Source organism: Schistocerca serialis, chromosome 5, assembly GCF_023864345.2.
Source record: "Schistocerca serialis cubense isolate TAMUIC-IGC-003099 chromosome 5, iqSchSeri2.2, whole genome shotgun sequence".
Lineage (NCBI taxonomy): Eukaryota > Metazoa > Arthropoda > Insecta > Orthoptera > Acrididae > Schistocerca > Schistocerca serialis.
The window spans coordinates 720,843,659-720,865,158 of NC_064642.1; the positions used below are offsets into that span (position 1 = coordinate 720,843,659).

The following is a 21,500-nucleotide window of genomic DNA, read 5'->3' on the forward strand; positions in this document are numbered from 1 at the left end:
ATCCGTTCGGAAGATAGTGGAACAACGCTGGCACACGCGATCTGGACGCGCGCTGAGCTCCGCGCGACGCTGCGGAATGTTTACGTGGAGACGCGGATGCTGCTGCAGCGGCGGCGGCGGCGGCGGCGGCAGCAACGGTGGGCGCACTGGCCACCGCGGCGGCCGCGGCCGGTGAGAGCGGCCGTGACGTCAGCGCGCTCGTCTCAACCTCATTTTCCTGCAACCGGCAGTGCAGGCTGCGACAGCGGGGGAGGCCACAGAGGGCGGCGCGAGGATTTTCGTCGCGGTGATTCAAAGTAGTTTTCCCACAGCGCGTCGGGCAGGGCGCTCGTGTCCACCGCCGCCCCCGATCCGCGCAGACGTCCCCGCATTCATTCACGCAGTCGCGCAACAGCCTCTGCCGCTAAGGTCAGCCACCGCCAATCGCAGGCCGCGAAGGAGGGGAACCCCTGTCATACTGACCAATAGGAGGGCGGCCGCGCTGCCGGCGGGAAAAAGGGCCCCCTTCGCCACGGTGGGAAGGAAGGGGCAGCGCGGCGCTTCGCGGCCGTCGCAGCCCACGCCGCCGCTCCCGATACGTTTGGGGCGAGAAATTTCGTAATAATTGCAAGCGGGCGGCGCGCGCGAAGGCTAGGGGGCGCTCGGGGGCTGCGCGCGGAGTGGGGGCAGCGCTGTATTTAAGGGCCCGCGCCAGCGCCGAGGGTGTCTGACGAGCTGCGGCCGAGTGGTGAAGTGTACGACTAGCGGAGTCAGTGGTCGTGCAGAATCCGCCGAGCGGCAACACCTCAGCTCTAGCTCCCTCTGTCTCTGTCCGTTCGGCGACAGTCACCACTCGCCTGCCAGCCTGGAGTTCGCAGCGTTCGGCGTACTGAGCCACAGCTTCTCCCCGAGACCCTCCAGCCCCAAGACGCGACAACCCTCAGACATGATGGCCGTAGCTGCTGCCCAGAAGAACCGCGAGATGTTCGCCATCAAGAAATCCTACAGCATCGAGGTGAGTTTCCTGTCGCGTCTAAGTTGAAAGAACTGGCAGCTAAAGCCTAACACCAGTATTCGTTCGGGAAATGCAGTTATCTCATACTAACACTTATGCCTTCAATATTCCGAACTAGAATCGCATTCTACGACTATACGTTTACATTAGCTCTTTGCGTCATATGGAAAATTTTTGCTGGTTCGCCACAAACTTTCCTGTATCGCTAACAGTTAACGTCAGTTCATAGTTGCAGAATGTGTATGTATTTCGTAATATCTCCCACAGTTGTAATTGTTAGAACAGTATCTGTTCTTTCAGACCTGCTTGCATGTCTGAAAGAAACTGTGACACTTTGTAACCATCAGTTATGACTTTAACTTTGTCTGTATTTCAATCTCGTTCAATGTGCGAATCTGTTACTAAAATGAGAAACTTTCGTTTGCCATGAGGGAGGGTGGGGTGTTACCTTCAAAGATAACGAACTAACTCTAGAGCTGGAAAAGACGCATACTAAATCAAAAACCGAAACCGTTAAATATTTCACTGTAGGCACTGGTGATATGTTGCCTGCGTTAAAATTTTAAATGGTTAAAAGTCGGTATTTCATTAATACTAAAACAAGTTTCTGCCGTTACTCCGATGTTGGCAACGGCGGCCGATTTTCGGTTTCGATTTTCCAATTGGCACAAAATTTAAATCCACCGAAACTAACTCCTGATATTAAAAAAAAAAATCCCTCTCAGTAGTTTTTAAATTTAGGGCAGCGTAAAGTCTTGTTTGCTTGGAGCGCATAAATGGTATTACAAAACAGTATACCCGTTCTGTGTGATGTAACCTTAGTCAAATAAGATAACGCAATCCAATTTTGTAGGAACAGTGGCTGTTTACTTATCTGCCTGAGAAACAACGGCCCGCTAGCAGCATGTAGTTACAGTTCCCTTATGATGTTTACACTGTACCGTATTAGCTTCTGTCGCAATGAAATGAAATGCACGCGGAGTGAACGCGGTAAACTGGGAAGCAAGGCAGCTGCACAACTTGTTACCGGGCACTTCCGAACCCATGCCAGGTATTGCAACCAAGAGAACAGTTTCTGTAAAAACGCGGATGCTCTCAAATGAACACGAGCACACGGTCTGCTCACTGCCCATGTTTAACTTTATGACCTTTCTCTCCTAAAATTCAAAACACAATTTCGCAGAATTGTATTAAAATGTCACTCTGATTGCAAGAATAATTGCGAAAGATTGTAGTGATGGTTCGGAGCTGACATATTTTTGTCTACATACTCGTCCATACCAAGAAGCTCGGGAAAATTGTCTGCTACACTAAAAATTTAGTTTTAGTTCATAATTGTGGCGTTTACTATTAATAGATTTATCTTCTGTTCTAAACTTTTGGCTTATCTGTGCACTTAACAGAAACATTCATGTCATCTTCAAAAGCTATATCATAAAGATTTGTGTATCTAGTCATTGTGTACTGTCTTAAACTTTGGCACAGCTGAAGAGGAAATATCTCGTTAAGATTCACACATTCAGAATTACTAAAACATTCATGCCAACTCGTAAGTTTTACTTACATTTACTGTCAGATTAGTTTTTAAATAACGTAATTTTTTTTTCGCTCATAACTGCATATACACTTTTCTACCGAAAAATTTCGATGTTTCAGCTGTTTAATAACATTAACGGCACTACTGCAAAAAAATTCACACTTCATGGAATATTCTTTGATGAAAGGATATTACGATTCCTTTTATTTCTCTAGCGTCGCATAGAATGAGAGGTGCAAAAATTGTAATTTGTCTGTAAATAAAATTTAGGGAAAACCTATTTTCGTTGTATAATTACGAACTGTACTACATTTCTATAAGGAAGCTAAAATTATCCAGGTTTACAATTGTACTGGAGACTGTTTCGTAAAATGAAAAACAGCAAACCTGTTCCAAAGACCAAAGCTGGTCCTATCGGAGGTGGTGTGCCCTTGGCTTCTTCAGGCCATCTAACAGGAATAAGGGGACCTACGGTTTAACGTGAAGTCACTGTAAAGCACTGTTTTTAATACGAACTATTTCCTAAGCGATGTGCTAGGAGCAACTGGGGACTAAACCTGGTACCTTGATTTATGGTCTGACACGGAGCTTCTCTCTCTCTGCCATAAGGAAAAGAAACTTAAAATTCCAGTAGTTCAGATCTTTTATTTCCAAACCCCACGCCTCTCCTCCCGCAGCATATTACTTGGATAAACTGTCCCGCTGAAGGGAATAGTGGACGGAAGGTCATCAAATTCTTCGCGTGGCCATTCCACTTTAAGTTTTCGCCAAATTCGCTTGAGGCAAATTTAGGGCGGTTCCTTTCAGGGTACACCGCCACTTACGTGGTTCCTGTACTGATGTGACGACGACTGACGGTAACCAGCCCTCTGCCTTTCCCGGGCAGGGCGCCGCTGTGTTAGCCGATCGGGCTTCCTCCCGCGCAACACCTCGGTGAGACGCCGTCCCGCTGTGTTTACTTTGGGCGCCAGCCACTCCCGAGCAGCCAGCTTAGCCTCTGCATGCCGCAGCTCCGTTACAAACTCTGTCTGCTAGTTTGTCGTCGCGTTGTCACATCGCCTCCAGACAAGTTTAGCCTACAAAACCAGCTCGTAGCATTCTAATAATTCCATTGTGTGCAATATTAAACTGAAGCTAATGAAAGTTTCCGTTTCTTAGAGGCGTAAGTCATGAACAACAGATAATCGTTCAAAATACCAAACCACTAATCAGTAAACTGCAATGAATAACCTCTGGAACAAACACGAAATAAATGATAGGTAACAGTTACATTAGCGAAGTATTGTCTGTAAGAAGAACCGAGGTAAAGTAGTGAAGAAAAATGTAAAACGAAACGAGGGCGACTGGTACATCCTGGCTAACGAATACAGTAGATAAACCGGCAACATAGTAAAACGGGAAGCTTCCTGACAAAGTAGTGTACCGGACCGACATTTGAATGAGGGAGCTTTCACTTTAGAGCGTCAAGTGCTCGCAACAAATGGAAAAATTCCTTAAGGAAGCAGTTCAGAGTGATAAGTTTTCACTGACATCTATGAAAGTTTGTTTTCCTTGGGGATGAGGAACAGTTCAAAATGAAATTAGTGTAAAGGATGCTGCGCGATTTCTCTGGAACCTTAACTCGCCCTGCTAATTATTATTTTAAACGGACATATTTAATGAAAAATGCCATTTGTTTCAAATGCCTGTTAGCTTCTCCAAAACAAAGTCTTCACTGCAGAAAAACTTTAATCAGGCATACATTAGCCAAACAAGTCATATCAACAGTATTAGCCACACGACGGCAAAAACCTTTTCATGTAAAGTAAAACTGAATACGTAACTCCTGCTACGTACTGTGAATACTTCTAGTTTATTTCCCGAACATGTTATAATTAGTTCTTCCGTTCAGTCGAACACAGGCTCCTGTAATGATTAAGTAAGTTAATGACACTCTGAGAGTCGCCAATTGCGGTGAAACAACGCCAGTAGAAGATTTAAATTGTGAAGTGCCCCATTGTCACCTGAAAGAAATTGGATAACAGGATAGGATGGTTGGCGTATTAAGTAGCGTAGCTTGTGGTAGGTAATTGCAAGATAACTGATAAAAGGCGTACAACAGTGGAAAAATTTTAAATGTTGTCCACAAACGCAGTGAAAGCCGCGCTAAGTGGAATAAAAGCCTAGCCATGCGAGACAGAGGAAAGTGAACGGGAAATTTTCACTAGTGCTGTAGAGGGAAAAAGGAGTGTCTAAAAGAGGATAAAACGCTTATTTCTGAGCAGTTTGGTTATCGTTAATTCTTGCTCTTCATTCGTGTTTCGTGAACGAAGCGTAGCAAGAGCGGGGAGATATTGCTCCTTGGGACATCGTTTCTGTGTATCGCAGACCATGGTGTGAACATCGAACGGTATATAGTTTAGTGGAAGAAAAGTCTTCTAAATATTTGTACAAAACAAACGGTGAAATTCCTTCACGGAAAAGGAACAGGCAGCTGCAGATGTAGTGCACCCGTAACAGGTGTCGGCAGAAGCGGCCAGGCCAGAGACTCGCGTGTCCTGCGCGAGGACGGCGAAACCTTGGGGCAGCTTCCTCGTGCGAGGTCTGGTAGCAACAGTTCCCGGTTCGTGGGGAACCAGTTATCGCGAGAAACAAAGAATGTCCTCTACGCGTCGCAGCCACTGCTCCTGACGCAATCTGCGTAGCTTGCGTCCCTGGAGAACGTAGCCAGCCAAACAACCTGCGACAAACTTCTGCACAGCACCAGCTACAGAAGGGGCTCGTTCGGAAAATTGACATGTCGTAATAGGGCAATTGCAAAACTTTGAACTGCAGCAAAACTGTCACTCTCTCTTAAACGTAGCTGACGCAGTGGTAAAAAACCTTGAGTAGGTTGAATATGTGACCATCTAGAGTGGCTTTCCACAGAATTTGTATTTTTAGATCTTTAGTAAACATAGGATTCTCCATTAACCATTGTTCTCTCATCGCTTGTCGTGGAATAGGGATGTTTGGTTAAGTCTAGATTGGATGGTACTGCAAACTTTGACTAGGAGAATTTAGTGTTGCTTGTCGTACTACAATCTAATTCGCGTAAATGAAACGAACAGTTCTTTAAACGACAATCAGATACGTGTGTCAGCTTCGTCCTGTAACTCTCATACTGGTATTATGTTAATAAATTTCTTTGCTGTGTAAACACTTGTCCCTCCATAGCTTACAAAAATTATATTTTTATAAGTCATTCCGGTAAACTAAGATTCTTAACATTTAAAAAAGAGGTCAACTTCGGAAACGCGTAAAAGCATATCCTAGAATGGCAAACATTTGAATTCCAGAAATAAATGGTTCGAATCTAGGTACTGTAAAATTTGCATAAAATTCTGCTGGTGGTTCACTTCCTGTCTGACGACATAGTTCTCCACACTTCACCCGCTTTGGCGGCATGTTAAGAACCCTCCTTTCATGGAAACCATTTCCTTCAACCATGGTGGGCTGCAAGCAGCATCTGATGTAAAGAATTACATTGAGGCAGCAAAGTTAGTTCGTTTCACTAAGAAAGTCGTTACGTAATGGTACTCCTTGCTGGCGGGCCAGTGCGGCCGAGCGCTTCTAGGCGCTTGTCTAGAATAGCGCGACCGCTAGGGTCGCAGGTTCGAATCCTACCTCGGGCATGGATGTGTGTGATGTCCTTAGGTTAGTTAGGTTTAAGTAGTTCTAAGTTCTAGGGGACTGATGACCACAACAGTTAAGTCCCATAGTGCTCAGAGCCATTCGAGCCGTACTCCTTGATGTTTAACAGGTTCGTTATATCATCCTACTAGGTCTTGCCTGCACTGTTTAGCAGTACTGATTCGTCGTAATCGTGGGATGGTCGCTCAAATCGGTAGTGTTTAGTGTTCCTTCGCACTACGAACGTGACCACTTACACTGAATATGCATTCGGCGTGACAAATGCGTCGTTCTTGCTTAAAGTGCGAAATTGTCCGAAATTTGGGGTCCCCGCCAAGACTGACGGCAAGGTCGGCGTCCGGTGAGAGTAGCGGCGTCACGCCACGTCACGTAAGCGCCAAGGCAAGGCCCGTCCCTGCCCAGCAGGTTCGCCTGTCGTAAGTCGCTGTGCTTATATAATCAACAGGCCGGCTGGTTGCACCAACGGCTGCCTCCGCGTAAATACTCGTGTGCGCTACGGATACTGCACGACGCGCTCCGTCTGCGGCGGAGGGATAAGATCTCTTCGTAGGCATCTAGGCAGAGAATGGTGCGGACACGACCAGCATAGAGGAAGGTCCTGACAGTATGCTCGTTAAATGTGCTAGTCCGTGGTAAAATGTCAGCTACGGGTATCTCAAAAACTCACTATACTAACTGCATCTCACAGGGGCGGCACTTTCCAGGCAACTTGCTGAATCTACTTCCGGCTGAGGCTGCGAAGATACGCTGGGATAACATACTCGAACGTACGAAGGTACTAGATATGCCAAGATGGTTTTTACTTAGGCTGCAAGAAATCCAGAAATACCGTGGATGGGAAATGCATAATGCAATGGTTGAGACTAAAGTCTGAGATCAACCGCTTTTGCGTTGTTTATACTGTATACCTCAGGTGTGCGCTGCGACTGCTTGGCATGTCTTTCACAGTGTGACAAAGGCCGACTGCAGCTTGCTAATGCGGTCCCTGACATCCCACCAGGGAGGTTAATAAGAGGCGTAGCGCGGGAAGGGCACGGACGCAGCTGTGGTTGGCAGTGGCAGTCGCGAGGACACGGCCTGTCGCCGTGTAAGTCGGCGTCCACGCCTCGTGCAGTAACCGCGGCCTACATATGTCGTCGGCATCTGTGTGAGGTAACAGCATACTGCACGGGAGATACAAATGAAGTTTGATCCAGGAAACAGCCAAAGTTGCAAGACTCAGTTTATCTGACAACTTGCCTGGAGATGCTCCCTAATCATCCAGGCAGAAAGACGTATTCCGAAACAGCATGCAAACAATGCTCATATTGTAAATTTGTGTACATACCCTTATATCAAAGTCGTTTACGTACAAATATAAAACCTTAACATGGTTTTCATACTAGTACGTAATACATCATTCTATTCGGATGATTTGGAAACGGGTTAAGATAACCAGCATATATTCAATTGCATAAAACTGAATTTTACTACCTTCTCTACATCAGTCGTTAACAAAATCTGTACTGTTATTAACCCAACATGCTGGAAGCTGAAAAATGAAGTGAACCGGAATTACTATCTTTAACTCTTTCGCCATTCTCACTCCTCCCCCACCCCCACCAAATCCGTACCTCCACACTAACGTGCCAGCCCAGTTAGCATGCGTGATATCTACAAATGCAGACGGGATCCAAAGATGGCTTTCTAGGTAAAAACTGGTCTACTACCAAAAACGCCAGAGCATAATATGCTGTACTGGTTGAAAATAACCTTGACTACAACAGAAACGTTGACGCTTCAGTAGTGAAGTGGCAGTGATTCTAGGCGCTACAGTCTGGAACCGCGCGACCGCTACAGTCGCAGGTTCGAATCCTGCCTCGGGCATGGATGTGTGTGATGTCCTTAGGTTAGTTGGGTTTCAGTAGTTCAAAGTTCTAGGGGACTGATGACCTCAGAAGTTGAGTCCCATAGTGCTCAGAGCAATTTGAGCCATTTTTTTCAGTAGTAATGTTTTTTTACTCTTAATACGACTGCCCTAAGGGAGAAATAGACAACAAAATCAGTCGCTAATAAACTGACGCACAGATAACGCTAATACTTTGTTGCAGACGGACAGAGGCGCCTGTGTGGGAGGAATGAAGGCATTTCCCCCACCCCCCCCCCCTCCACCCCCCGCCCTGGAAGCTGGAGCACTGTTTAATTCATAGCAGAATTTTTGTATACTTTGACTAACAATCTTGGATCTGGTTTTGTCACCCATAAAATTGTTCGTGTGCCAAATTCGCTTCCCTTTACTCTTGCTGCCCCCCACTCCTCCCCGTGGATAAATTACTGCTGATAATAAAGATAACATAACTAATAAGCGCTAGTGTTCTTGACTGCACTGAGCATTTGACATGAAGAGACAACAGAATTTACCCAACTGAAGACTCACAAGCCAAACTTTTCTAGAGGTGACGCGTTCGTCTCGGTAACGGAGATAACGTGAACGTTCGCAAAAAGCAAAAATCGTCGTTCCCTCGTCCCAGAAAGGCGTGCAGCCATCTAGGAAAAGGCAAACTTTGGTATAGCAACTTCGACCGGGGTGGGAGCAGACGCTCTGTAAGTATGCGTTGCTGGGCTCCTGCCGCGTGGAGGCGTGCCTGAACATCTGAGTATCGATCACGGGCGACGGGCGAGTGAATGCGCCGCCGGCCACAAGCCACAAGGTTAACGGCATTTCACGGCGAGGGCGGGCCCGGCCCAGCCTGCCGAGGTCGCTGACAAGTGTGCAGACCTGGAGGTGGCACAAAGGTGTGCGGCAACGACCATCCCAACTGGAGCACCCGCAGTCTCTTTGTTCGGGCAGCCACTCTCTTGGAAACATACTTTCATACCATCTTCTCCTGAGACAATCCATCGAGAAAGACTGACCTTTAGCATTATCAGTCTGCGGACACACATGCGTACGTGAACCTTAAGTAATCTGACGTGCTTCTAAAGGTCTTTCAAGCGGGTATTTTTATTTTGCATTAATAATAGGGGACGAAGGAACTGAACGCATCTGTAAAGGCGGTTTCGACGAGACTAGTTATCGCCAATGGCATAGCTCAGTGTACAGTCGGAACGGTTATATAAAGTTGGATATCTTGTCTAAATTTCCAGCATGTAATTCAGTCTCTAGAACAGGGGTCTCCAAACTACGGCCCGCGGGCCGAAACCGGCCCGCGAGGGCAGGCAAACCGGCCTGCGTTATCTAGCCGGACATCCCCGGTATCCGGCCTGCCAAATATTTGAGGTGGTACCTATACTGCCAACAATTGAGTTTAGAGGCCTATCGCGACCAATACACAGCGACATTGGCTCTGCTACTCGCTAGAAGACTCCATAACTAAACTTATTGTTGCGCCACTTGAAATAATAATGCGTTGACATACTCAACCTCTGTTACGTCTTGCAGTAATAGTGTTGCTAACAGTGATTTTGAGATTTCGTTAACTTTGCAGGACGCTTTCGTGAAGAATGTGCAGTGACATACTTTTTTTGTCGGTGAAATTCGCCAGAGTAAAATACGCCAGAATTTCGGTCAGGTACGTCCACCAATCAAAATTATGTAATTAAATAAAATCGTAGTTCGTTTCAGTGCTAGCTACTCCCACAACCTTAGATTTTCGGGATTTCATCTTTCCTTTAGCCTCACATTACGGTGATCACGGAGTGCTAGGGTGCTTTAATCCCACTAGGTAGATCTTGGCCCTTATGATTTCGTGGAGGAGTCAATGCGGCCCGCGGACTAAAAAGTTTGGATACCCGTGCTCTAGAATATTAATAATGTTGTTGCTACTAGGTAACACGCACTGACTCAGTATTACTGTGAGAAAAAACTTTCTAGGATAAATACTAGGTCAACAAAGGAGCACTCATTTCGGACCTGAAGACTTAACGTTTGGTAGCCACAGTATTTGTTAGAGTAGCCTGTACCCCCATCAATACTGCTTTAACAGTGTTGAGCTCATTTCTGCCCTGGGTACGCCAAAGATGGGTCCTTAAATTAGACGTAACGTATCAAGATTGTATCTTACGAGTGATAACATGTAGCTCGATTACTAGGTGGCACAAAGAATGCCGGCAATGTGACAGTTCTCGACGCGCGCTAACACTTGCAAAAGACGTGATTCCTGTCCCCCTGCGGATCCTCGAGCCCGACAACCTGTTGCTGGCGGCAGAGGCGGACAGTAATTGGGTCCGAAGCTTCCGTGGCGACAAAGGCGGCGACGGCGGCGGAACCTTTTAAGAAGGTCGGAAGCGGCGCGGCCGGCTCGGCGCCCGCGTCACGCTCGACTTGCCTAACTGGGCCCTCGGCTGCCTTTCTATTCCGGGCCCGTCGCTGTCCCCGCTATAATGGCCACTGACTCGCTTGCCGCAGATTGTTCTCCAATAACTGTTCGTGCAACGCGAAAGGCGCTCCGTCGTCAGCGCGAAAGGGGACAGAACGAGGCAACTATTTCCGCCCCTTAAGATGAAATCTTAGTGCGGATCGCAACGGGGCACTATTACCGATGTCATACACAAAATGAAACGAGGAGCGTGATAATCTTAGATTCCCTCTTTCCTATAGGGTTCAAATGTCTACCGATGTGTAGTATTTGCATCTGATAAAGTGGCGCCCTAAAATAAAGAATATGCTAATAAAGTATGCACCCAACGAACTACATGACGATGATAGATACTAAAATACTGAATGCCGATGGCTGTCGTGATACATACCTGTAACAGCTCAAATAATCGACAGCAAAGTCAGTACGTACAACTTGTTACAGAAGTAACAATATGGTGACATTAGTCATACTGAGACATTAGGCTTTAGTCCTAAACATGCCACTAAGCGAGAATTTAAAGTGGCGACTTTGCGCAGCTATGAACATTCCTGCGGTGTTGCACAGTGATTGGTGCAAAGTCAGTTCTACAGTTAGCACCTAGCCAAACCACAAGTAATTACGGTTTTCTTGGATCACCCTACTTAAAAACTTTAGTCGTAGCATTTCAGGTATTAGTGTCTAAAGTGTATTAGAACTCTTCATAATTAACAAACAAAAGCTGACTTACATGAATGCAAGAATTAGGATTATTCTCTCGATAAAACACTGGCTCTCACTACCGCTCCTTATTTCTCCGGAGAATTTTTCTTAGACACGCACAGCACGTTTTTCCATCGTCCCTCACTGCGAGACGGATTCTCGCGAATCCCACGGGGAACGATAGCTCGCAGGAAGACGGGCGGCAAGCGAATCGAATTCTCGTATCCCCAGGAGTGTGACCCAATCACGTGCCATGGAAATGGGGCTTGCTTTGTTTCCGGACAGCTGTACTGAAATTGACAGAACAATGAAATGTACGTACTATTGAAACTTAGGCGGTCTTCCGTAAAGAAATGAATACTTCCCTCACAGCTCTCTCTCGCTGTGAAATGAGATACCGCAGCCTATGCATACCCTTTAGTTACCTTGGAAATTATTTTGCCGTTGATAAAAAGGTATCTCTACTTCGTAACTGTTACGACAGACCCGTTAGCTATTCAATTCTATTGCGGACACGGAGAGGTTAGTCCTCGCAACGCGTCAGTTTCGCATAATGCGTAAAATATTAACCGCCAAGAAATACGTATCTCGCAGTTTAATTTGTGACGGCCGTAAAGTTGCTCCTTAAAACACGTCCCAGTTTCGTTCATTAAAATAAGACGTGGGTTTGTCTTCACGATATCCTGTTCGGTCGCGTGTTAGAGCATCAGCTGCCAAGACAAAGGGCAGTCCTCTCAGGAAATTGGATTCCGCCACCCGCAGAAAAGCCTCTCGTCTCAGAATTGCCGCCTCGCTGACCGTAGCGGAAATTACTCAATCGTAAGTTGGACGTGACTCGAGATTCAGGTCTGGGACGTCAGTTGCAGGCTGCACGCTGTGTGCAAGTGAACTCGGAAAACAAACTCATTCTGAGTACATGCGTTTAAATAATTTATATACAAATAGTCCTTTTAATATGTCTTTAGCAATGTCTGCTAAACTGACTGCCTACTTCCTACCGCATCTTACATTCCAGTTGTGCTAATCTATAAGTATCTCCCACAGCTTGCGAGTGTAAATTATCATCAAAGACGTTCTGAAGGTCTCGTTACGATAGTGACACTGTAAGGTGCCAGGGCATGAGCACTTACACGTTAGCTTACCAACTTTTGTATTAATAATAAAGGGACTGGCAAGTGCATCAGATTGAATTATGATAAATATGAGGCACTCTCGAGCAGTATTTCCTGCATGTCTCCATGATTAAATCACTAACTTAGAGCGTTGGTGAAAAGTGTCGGAAGTTGAGAATTGTGGAATATAAAGTCTGAAGATGGCCGTAGCTCGCCGGGCCGCCGTGGGCGGCAGGTACCCGTCACCGGAAACGCGGGATAATACGGCGCTTTTGCTGTGCTGGGCAACACGTGACGAAGACGGGAATTTAGTTTGCCTAGGGGCGTTATGACCTAATCGATCATTGGGTAGATCTCGGAAATGCCGTTGGCGGGATTTCGGCGGTGATAGTATTCTTCCGCCGCGTTTTCGTACGCGTGGGAGACGGGGAATTGTGGAGAAGGTGGACTTCGCTTTCACCCATCGAGAGGTACGGACTTGTAGACGGGGTCTTGGCTATCGTCTTCGAAGGGAGATATACGGTCTGTTTCGCAGCACTGCACCAACGGGTGTTCCGTGCAGAGTTCTGCGGTTAGAGCTCTTTCTGTGCTCAGAAGTGAGATTTCACGAACGCCTAACCACTTCCAACAACTTACCTAATATTCTCGATCTAGAAGTTATCCTTGCGAGATGCCGAGTATTTGTCAACGTAGATGCCGGTAATAGGGAGCGCGTTATTGCAAAGAAATACCTTTTTTTTTTTGTTGTTGTAAATTTTGTGAGTTGCGGGGAATATCAAATTAAAATGCCAGCATTACAATCGAATTATCGACCTCATTGTAGCTAGCATTTACCCTGTCCCAGTAAGCTTTACATGTACTCTAGTCACTCCACAGCTTGCGCAGACGGGACGGAAAGGTTTGCGGTGTTCCATGTCAGCGACGGACAAATAAGCTTAAAACACGGAAGCTGAATTTCCATGACTTTGTTATAATATTACTAGTGATGAATTGTCCAAAAATCAACTGCAAGTACATAGTAATTGATATTGGCTGAGTGAACGGCTAGATGAGACGATTCCGTCAAGTAAAAACGAAAATATGGTCACGTTCGGTGGTATTCTTTAGTAGATAGCAATGAAGTGAACGATGGAACGTGCGGCTGGTGGAATGTGCGGGCGGCTACGTGCCTGGAGGTGTAAGGCGGGCAACCCGCGGCGCGGCGCTGCGCTGCGCCTGTAGCTGCGTGGCCGGCTGCCAGCCAGCCAAGGCCGTGCGCCGTTACTGTTACCAGTTATTACGGAGGGGCCCGGCCAGTTGGCAGGGCGTGGCCTGTCACACGCGGGGTGCTCGCAGCCGCTACGCCTGATCCTTATCTGCATTCTGCACCGGTGACTTTCCGCAGGACGTCGTTGCGTCACCGCGGTGCAACGGCGCGACACTGCACACCTCCTCGCGGTGTTTGCGTAAGCCTGGCGTGGTAGTAGCAGGCCGGCAGGAAAGTCTAGCCGCGCCGATTAACCTTGGCTTACATGTCCAGCGTGCGGCGGCTAATGGTTCTCGGGAGAACGAACCACATATAGTTGGAGGCCAGAAGCGAATGGAAGTTCGCCGCGAGCGGCCGTTGGCTGGAGAGAGCTGTCGACCAGTGACCTCGTGGCCAACCTGCGGACCAGGAAGCCGCTGCGGGCAAGGTCTGCCACAGTGTTTACGCCGCGGCAGGGGGCGCGGCGCTAGTGGGGGCCTCGCAGCTCCCAGCTGACAACGGCTCGATTATGGTCCTCAGAAAGAATCGCGAAGATGATACGAATGAACCTAAGTCTTCATCTCTGATCAAAACAGCTAAATCATAGTGGATACCATACGGCTATATTGAGAACGAAGGTAAAAACTCCTGTCTTGCTTCCCTCACTTCAGTTTACCATAATCCCCTAAATTTATTAGAGCTGAATGTCGAAGCTTTCGGGAGGACGACCGTTCGATCCCGCGTCCGGCCATCCTGATTTAGGTTTTCCGTGACTTTCCTAAATCGCTCCAGGTAAATGCCGGGATGGTTCCTTTGAAAGGGCACGGCCGACTTCCTTCCCCATCCTTCCCTAATCCAATAAGATCGATGACCTCGCTGTCTGGTCTCCTTCCCCAAACAACCCAGCCCAACCCTCGAAGCTTTCACGAAACTCAGCGCCTTCCTCTAGCTCTCCTCAGTGCGGTGCCATTATTCATTCTTGTACTTGGAAAGCAATTTTCTCCCATCTTCTAAGTACCACATTTTAGATACCTAAAGTAGTAGATGTAACACAGGTAATATAAGTATCTGTGAATGTACCTACCATACACGGAATACACTTTCACTTCTTGAAGGTAGATCTATGACGCAGTTCACTATACGCAGTCGGCACATAAAGTGCGTTAACAAAGAAATAATGCCAGTCGCGTAGGTGATAACCACTTTCTACATTTCGGTGCTTTCCACGTACTCGTCTTTACTGCTTGTCAACCCCCAGGTTTCTTTATCGTAAAAACAGTAAAATAAAAAAACTTGACTATGAAATTTTACCTAGTCCCGGATGTTTTTCTCCTCTTGTGGTAAAACTGACGAACCGCCAGCCGGCCGGTCGTCTCCTAATGGCTTGAGCATCGATAAGATAGCGTCGGCAGCTGCCGCGGCTAGGGGAGCCCCGCTTTACGTAACGGCGGCAGGGAGAACGCCACCGGCCGCCGCAATGCGACCAGTGTGTGGACAGTGTGTGCTGAGCGCCGTGCGCCGCCATGTTCCAGAACGGCTACCCGTCCCGGCGCCGCTCTCTCGTGGACGACGCGCGCTTCGAGACGCTGGTGGTGAAGCAGACCAAGCAGAGCGTGCTCGAGGAAGCCCGCCAGATCTACAACGGTGAGTCGGCAGCTTAGTCTGGAAAACCGTAGCCTCAAATCTGTAGTCTTCCAGCCGTGTGCCAAAAAATTGAAATTTGCATCAATAGTTACTTCACGTAATTCCATTTGAATCCGCAGCTAGTTGTAAATTTCACCTTAATAGTACGCATGAAATGGTATTAGTAGACTGTTGCGCTTTCAGTGTGTAGTTTTTTTAACGGTCCTTAATCCGCCTTGTTCTTGTATATTAGCCCGCTTTCGTCTTACCCTTGCATGTGGATGTTATCACCCTGTTTAGATGCTCCAACTGACTCTGCTGAGGTAAACGAGGTTCAGGAGAAAGATGTCCCTGCCGCAGAAGAAATCGAGAACACATCGCAAGAGGAAGTATCCACAACAGGTAAGATCGTTTCCCAGCAAATTTCCTGCATCACGAAATCTTTGCGCTGTCGGACATGAAAGTTCTTGTAGCCGTTTCCCTTCTAAAACACATCCTTCTGAATAAACTACTTCTGCATAATCTAGTGATTGCTAGGTCCGTGCGTACCTAATATTACGGAACTGGTAAGATTGGTAAGCTGTCATTTTGACCAGAGTAAAAATACGAAACGCTATCAGTGCACTTCATTTGTGTAGAACAAACTAAATTACTGGATGACGTAACTGGATTACGCCTTGACACACCTAAGTTACAGATTTTGGTCAATCTGAAATCAAAACTTCAAAAACATTCGTGGGTGACAATGTATTAAGATTCTGTAGCAAAAATATATGGAAGGTGGGAAATCGTAACGCGTCATTTACATAGATCATTACACACCACCGCATAGTAAACAGGCAGAAGAGATAATTGGTTGTTTTCTTTCTAGGGAAACCGTCACTGAATTTACCTTGTAAATGATTTGGGAATACCTAAACAGTGTTTGACGAGATTCTGAACAGTTCTTCTGAAAGCTAGTCAAGTGGCTTAATACCTGACTTGAATCTCTGTAACGGTTTCCCGCGAATCCTCTTCCAACATGTGGTTGATAATTTCAAATAAAAAGCGGCGGCAGCTACTGACGTTCAGTGTCCAGGTACGAACGAAACAAGCTTGGCCATCCGCGGATAGTTTTATTAACGGAATGGGATGTGAATTAGTGCCGAAACCGTAACGAGGTCAAACAGTAATTGTTAATAGAAGCTGGTCGTAATGTCAATGGATGGCGAGCGCCGTGAAACACTCCGATCGGACTTGACCCAGTAGTAACAGGGTGGGGTATCGGACATGTCCGGCAGCTGCAGAATGTTATCCCGCATGAGCGCTTGGCATGACTGATGTGCTGATGTTGTTGTTGGCGCCGCGCGCTGCAGAAGTGACCGAAGACTCTAGCGAGCCGCCCAGCGACGCCGTAGAGCCGCAGCTACAGGAGACACAGCCGGAGCAGCCCGTGCAGGAGGGCCACGCAGCCAGCGGCGAAGCAGGTCAGTCCCTCTCCTGAGAACCAGTTGTCAAGCCTGAGGCTAACTACTTCTAACACTATCCGTATCCGGTCAGGTATGCCACACCTCGACCTCTATTTACCATATAGTATGGAGCAAATGTAATTTCCTGAAAAAAGCCCCCAGCCATAGACATTGCTCAGCGCTTCCACAAACTTAAGACACACAGACTGAGACACTACACAGAGGAGGAACTTCTATCGAGGCAGAACCAGCTCCAGCAGAAAGTCACAGTATGCGGAAAAGAAATGTAGTATACAGCCTACACGCCCTCCTCCGTTGCTGCCATGGGATATTAACCTACTAGGCCATGTTACCATACCTTCGTTTTCATTTTTCTACTACTGCCATAGCAATCCTTCGCGTGTTTAGTATGACAAAAGTGCACCCACTAAAACCATTAATTCATTTCCTAGGATGATCCTGAAAATACGAGGGCTATCCACAAAGTACATTGCGTTTTGGAATTAAAAATAAAGTATTGGAAATTTTTTTATGTACAGATTAAAGCCACACTTAAATACTACTTTTCTACGTAGTTGCCATTTAAATTAAGGTAATTATCGTAGCGATGGGCGAGCTTGGAAATTCCTTCGTCGTAAAATTCGGCCACCTGCGCCTTCAACCACGTGGTTAATCAGTAACCCGGTACAAATACGATTTTTGTGGATTTCCTGGAAAGGGGCACTACAATAAACTCTCAAAGGTATTGCCAAACTCTGCACAAACTCAGAGGAGCAATACAAAACAAGCGCAGGGGAAAGTTGGGCTCAAAGATCTTGCTGATTCACGACAACGCCCGGGCCCACACGGCAAATGCCACTCGTGAAGTTCTCGAATCTTCTAATTGGGAGTTGTTTCCTCATCCTCGGTACAGTCCCGACCTGGCACCGAGCGACTTCCACTTATTCCCAGCAATGAAGAAGTGGTTGGCTATGCAGCGTTTTGATGACGACGCACAGCTTCAAGAAGAGGTAACCACGTGGTTGAAGACGCAGGCGGCCGAATTTTACGACGAAGGAATTTCCAAGCTCGTCCATCGCTACGATAAGTGCCTTAATTTAAATGGCAACTATGTAGAAAAGTAGTATTTAAGTGTGGCTTTCATCTGTATATAATAAAAAAATTTCCAATACTTTATTTTTAATTCCAAAACGTAATGTACTTTGTGGATAGCCCTCGTAACTCGGTTGTCGTGGCAGCTCAAGCTCAACACAGCCTGAAGAGGCACCGCTATGGATAACTACGCCTAGTTGATAAGGCTTATATCTCATTAGCCGGCCTTGTTCAAAACAAAGTGAACTTGTCATTGCAGTTAAACAGTAGCAACATAAACTCGCGTGATTCGTTGTACGTAAACTTTTGAGTCCATAGTCCATTGCCGCTATGCTTAACGTTTCACAGTACGGAAGAAATAAGCACATACGAAATTCAGTGGCGGAATTCTGAAGAGGAAATATAAAAGGGGCGTAAGTGTTGGAGCTCTGAAAGAGGGTAAATGGAGTGGAAATTCACTTGCTGCCACCTTTTTGGTCGTAACACAAGAGAGCTGCTGTTAAGGCAAAGCGGCGGGAGTTGGGTGGAGGGTCACAGTGAGTGGTTGGGAGTGGGGAGCTGTCGAGGGGAAGCGGACGAAAGCGGTCAGGGGGTCGAAAAGACGCAGCCTGCTGCTGTCAAGGAAGAAAGTCGATGGCACGCTCAGGTACAGTGTAAATCACATCTGTAAGAGACTCTGATAATTACCAAATCCAGAATGAAACTTTTTCACTCTAGAGTGCAGTGTGCGCTGTTACGAAACATCAGTCTCCGCAATATTTCTTTCAGGACTGCAAGTCTCGCAGGAGAACCTGGGTGAAGTTCGGAAGGTAGGAGACGAGATACTGGTGGAAGTACAGCTGTGAGAACGGGTTGAGAGTCGTGCTTGGGTAACTCATTTGGTAGAGCACTTACCCGCGAAAGACAAAGGTCCCGACTTAACCTCGCTCCAGCACGCAGTTTTAATCTGCCACTGTTCGCCCTTTTCACACGCCCCGATCAGCATGGTTATTGTGGTTCTTCGCAGAAGTTTAAAAAATAAGCTTAGAGGATCGGTTTCATCTCCTTATATACAATAGAAATATGGCGTAATTTGCTCGGCTATTCTTAGAGGGATTCGGGTTTCTATTGAAATTGAGTGTGACGCCATTAATGCACACGAAACTTTGCCGTGGGTAGTAAAATGGACCAATGGAACCTCGAGCCTTTATAGTATTCCAGTCTCCTTAATGCAATCGTGTGACGAAAATAAATGCTGAAGGAGAAAGAAAGCGTGTTCCCGCGCTGGCGGTGCGCGCAGCCAGACACGCTACCTCAGAAGGCGGCAGTGGTGACCGGGCAGTGGGCACGTGCCTCTGTGGGGAGTCACGCCGCACTTTCTCCCAGCACGTCACCCACGGCGAGAGTACCGTCACACTCGTACGGCAACGTGTGTCTGTCTGTCTGTCTGTCGACATTCGCCAGCCATTACCACAAAGGTCTCGGAAAACGTTTAGGAAGAATAGGAAAAACAATGCAATTGCAAACGTCGTTTCTGTACATGTAGCATCTCAAATATTCACAGAACCGGTGCCCTGTCAGGTTACTAGAAATATAAATTACCGAGGGAAGTGTTAACGTTTGTCAAATCTGATTCATAAAGTTCTTACCAGCCTATGAAGAATCTAACTTCTCCGCGGTGGTCTAATGGTTAGCATCACGCGGTCCCGGGCTAGATTCCTGGACGGATCAGAGATTTTCTTCGCTCGAGGACTACGTATTTCTTGACCTAATCATACATCTTCATAGACGCCGAAGTCAAATAGACTAGCACCATGCGGTTGAACAACCCCAGATAGTATGCCAGGCCCACGTGATACCTTCATTTTTCACTCCTCCGTTTGAACAGCCAATCACCCTTGTGCGGTTCGTTTGCACAAAATCAGGTTTAAGTTAGGTATTCTGGAATCGGATGTAAGACGCAAATTGCATCAGTATTTTTGAGATGACTTGTCACAGTTCACTGGAAGCACACCAATGGCAAACCACTCTCACCGGATGTGACCCTCTTTTCTCGCAGTACGGAGTTAATAGCCTGCGTAAGTTTTGTACGACAGTAGCATGTTTTTAATTCTTGCAAGGTGTTGAGCAGATACTTCAGATACTTCGTACTTATTAGGATCACGCAAGAATGCAATTTAATATTCACTTTATGTACTACACATTCTAATGTACAACCAGTTTTGAGATGAAAGAGCCAGCTCAAGAGCAGTCGTTACAGATGAGGTGAATTTTCTCCATAATCTAACAATTTTAAGCAGTTATTCTCAGTGCTTTAGATTCCACACAGTACTTGACATTTAGAGAACTCGTGTATGAGAGAGTAATCTGAAATAATTTGTCGTCCTACGTTAAGTAAGTTTCTGAAATAACACGTAATATAAACATGAGCCAGTTGTGAGATACCTATTTCTTCAATTCATGTAGATTGTATTGATATCCCTAAATGCAGAAGAGTAATAACAGCTGTAGTTTAGTTTGAGCTAACCGTAGCCACACTTACTCGAGGAGCTGTAGCGTGACGTTTGCCTGGTGTGGTGCAGATGCGGAGATGACTGAGGAAGAGGTGCTGCTCGCCAACGCGGCCAGCGAGAGTGCAGAAGCCGAGCAGGCCATCCAGAAGGCAGCGCTCGTGCTGCGCATGCGCGAGGGGCTCGGTTCTCTCGCCAGGATCCTCAAGACCATAGAGGTAAGTCTGTCCCAGAGCGATTAAACTAAGGCAATACTTGTGGATTTTTTCGTAAATCATCTGACAACGGTTCAGAAATTACATAAAACTCAGGTTCATGAACATCTGCCAATAGACGGTTATAATTAAGTTCTTTAGGATGACAAAGCGCTCTTAACTCTTCGAATAGCCCGGTGACAGAGGAGAGCGAAACAGTCAAAACAGTGGTGAAAAAACCTTTGATTCGTTGGCAGGTGACCTTTCTCCACTCCCGGCTGAAGGCGTTTTGCATTAGTTACGTGTCGCGGCCGTAGCTCTCTCATAGCCCACCTGTCTTGTGATCTGTCATTAATTACTTAGCACTTTATCTACCGTTAAAACAATAACACGGAGCTTCATCGTAAATTCATTTCATTTCGGTCAGAAAGTGTCTGCAGCATACGAAGATTGATATTCAGTCATTGAATGAGTTTTTTGTTTCGGGTCCTTAGCCAAATAACTAAGCTGCATTTGTCTTCGTTGTAGTTAATTGCTGAATCAGTCGTGCGTTGTAAATCTAACAATTACCAAGTAAATGCTTACTTATACGTGTAAGCAGTCGTGCAATTGCCTTCATCTGCACGTCAGTTAATCGATGATTATAAAGATAGAAATTTTTCTGCTTCAACATGATTTCGTGAGATCCTGCTACGTGATGGAAACGGTTCCTAGAACTTGGTCAGCAGATACAACCGGAACCAGAGACAGAGGCTAGAATGTCTGTTTGAAAATATCGAACTGACAGCCTTTGGACTGGTGGATATTTCTCAATCCCTCGCGTAAAATAGTGAGTCCAGATACATTGTAGTTGTGCAGCAAGACGAACGTAGTGTTACGGTAAAGAGATTGTAAACCCATTACCTCGAGACAGGTAAAGGTTGCGTTTGTACGTGAACAGCCTCCTAACAGCAACATGTATATGCGTAGCTTAGTTCTCACAAAACCTGGTAGTTTCGTTTGCAAACGTGTTACGTGTTTAACCAGCGGGCCCGTTGCCTTGTTGATCGGTCTCGTTGATACGTTGACTGTAACG

At 46.5% G+C, this 21,500-nt stretch overlaps 1 protein-coding gene across 1 annotated transcript in view; it reads left to right on the plus strand.

The window, feature by feature from the left end:
- The first annotated feature begins 692 nt into the window (after positions 1–692).
- LOC126481407 (tyrosine 3-monooxygenase) overlaps positions 693–21,500 on the plus strand; it is a 40,201-nt gene continuing 19,393 nt past the window's right edge. Inside the window, exons 1-5 of the mRNA XM_050105136.1 lie at positions 693–994; positions 15,112–15,223; positions 15,503–15,604; positions 16,558–16,668; positions 20,304–20,449. Of these exons, the coding sequence (XP_049961093.1) occupies positions 926–994; positions 15,112–15,223; positions 15,503–15,604; positions 16,558–16,668; positions 20,304–20,449 (540 nt within the window). The 5' untranslated portion in view covers positions 693–925. The remainder of the gene's footprint in view (positions 995–15,111; positions 15,224–15,502; positions 15,605–16,557; positions 16,669–20,303; positions 20,450–21,500) is intronic.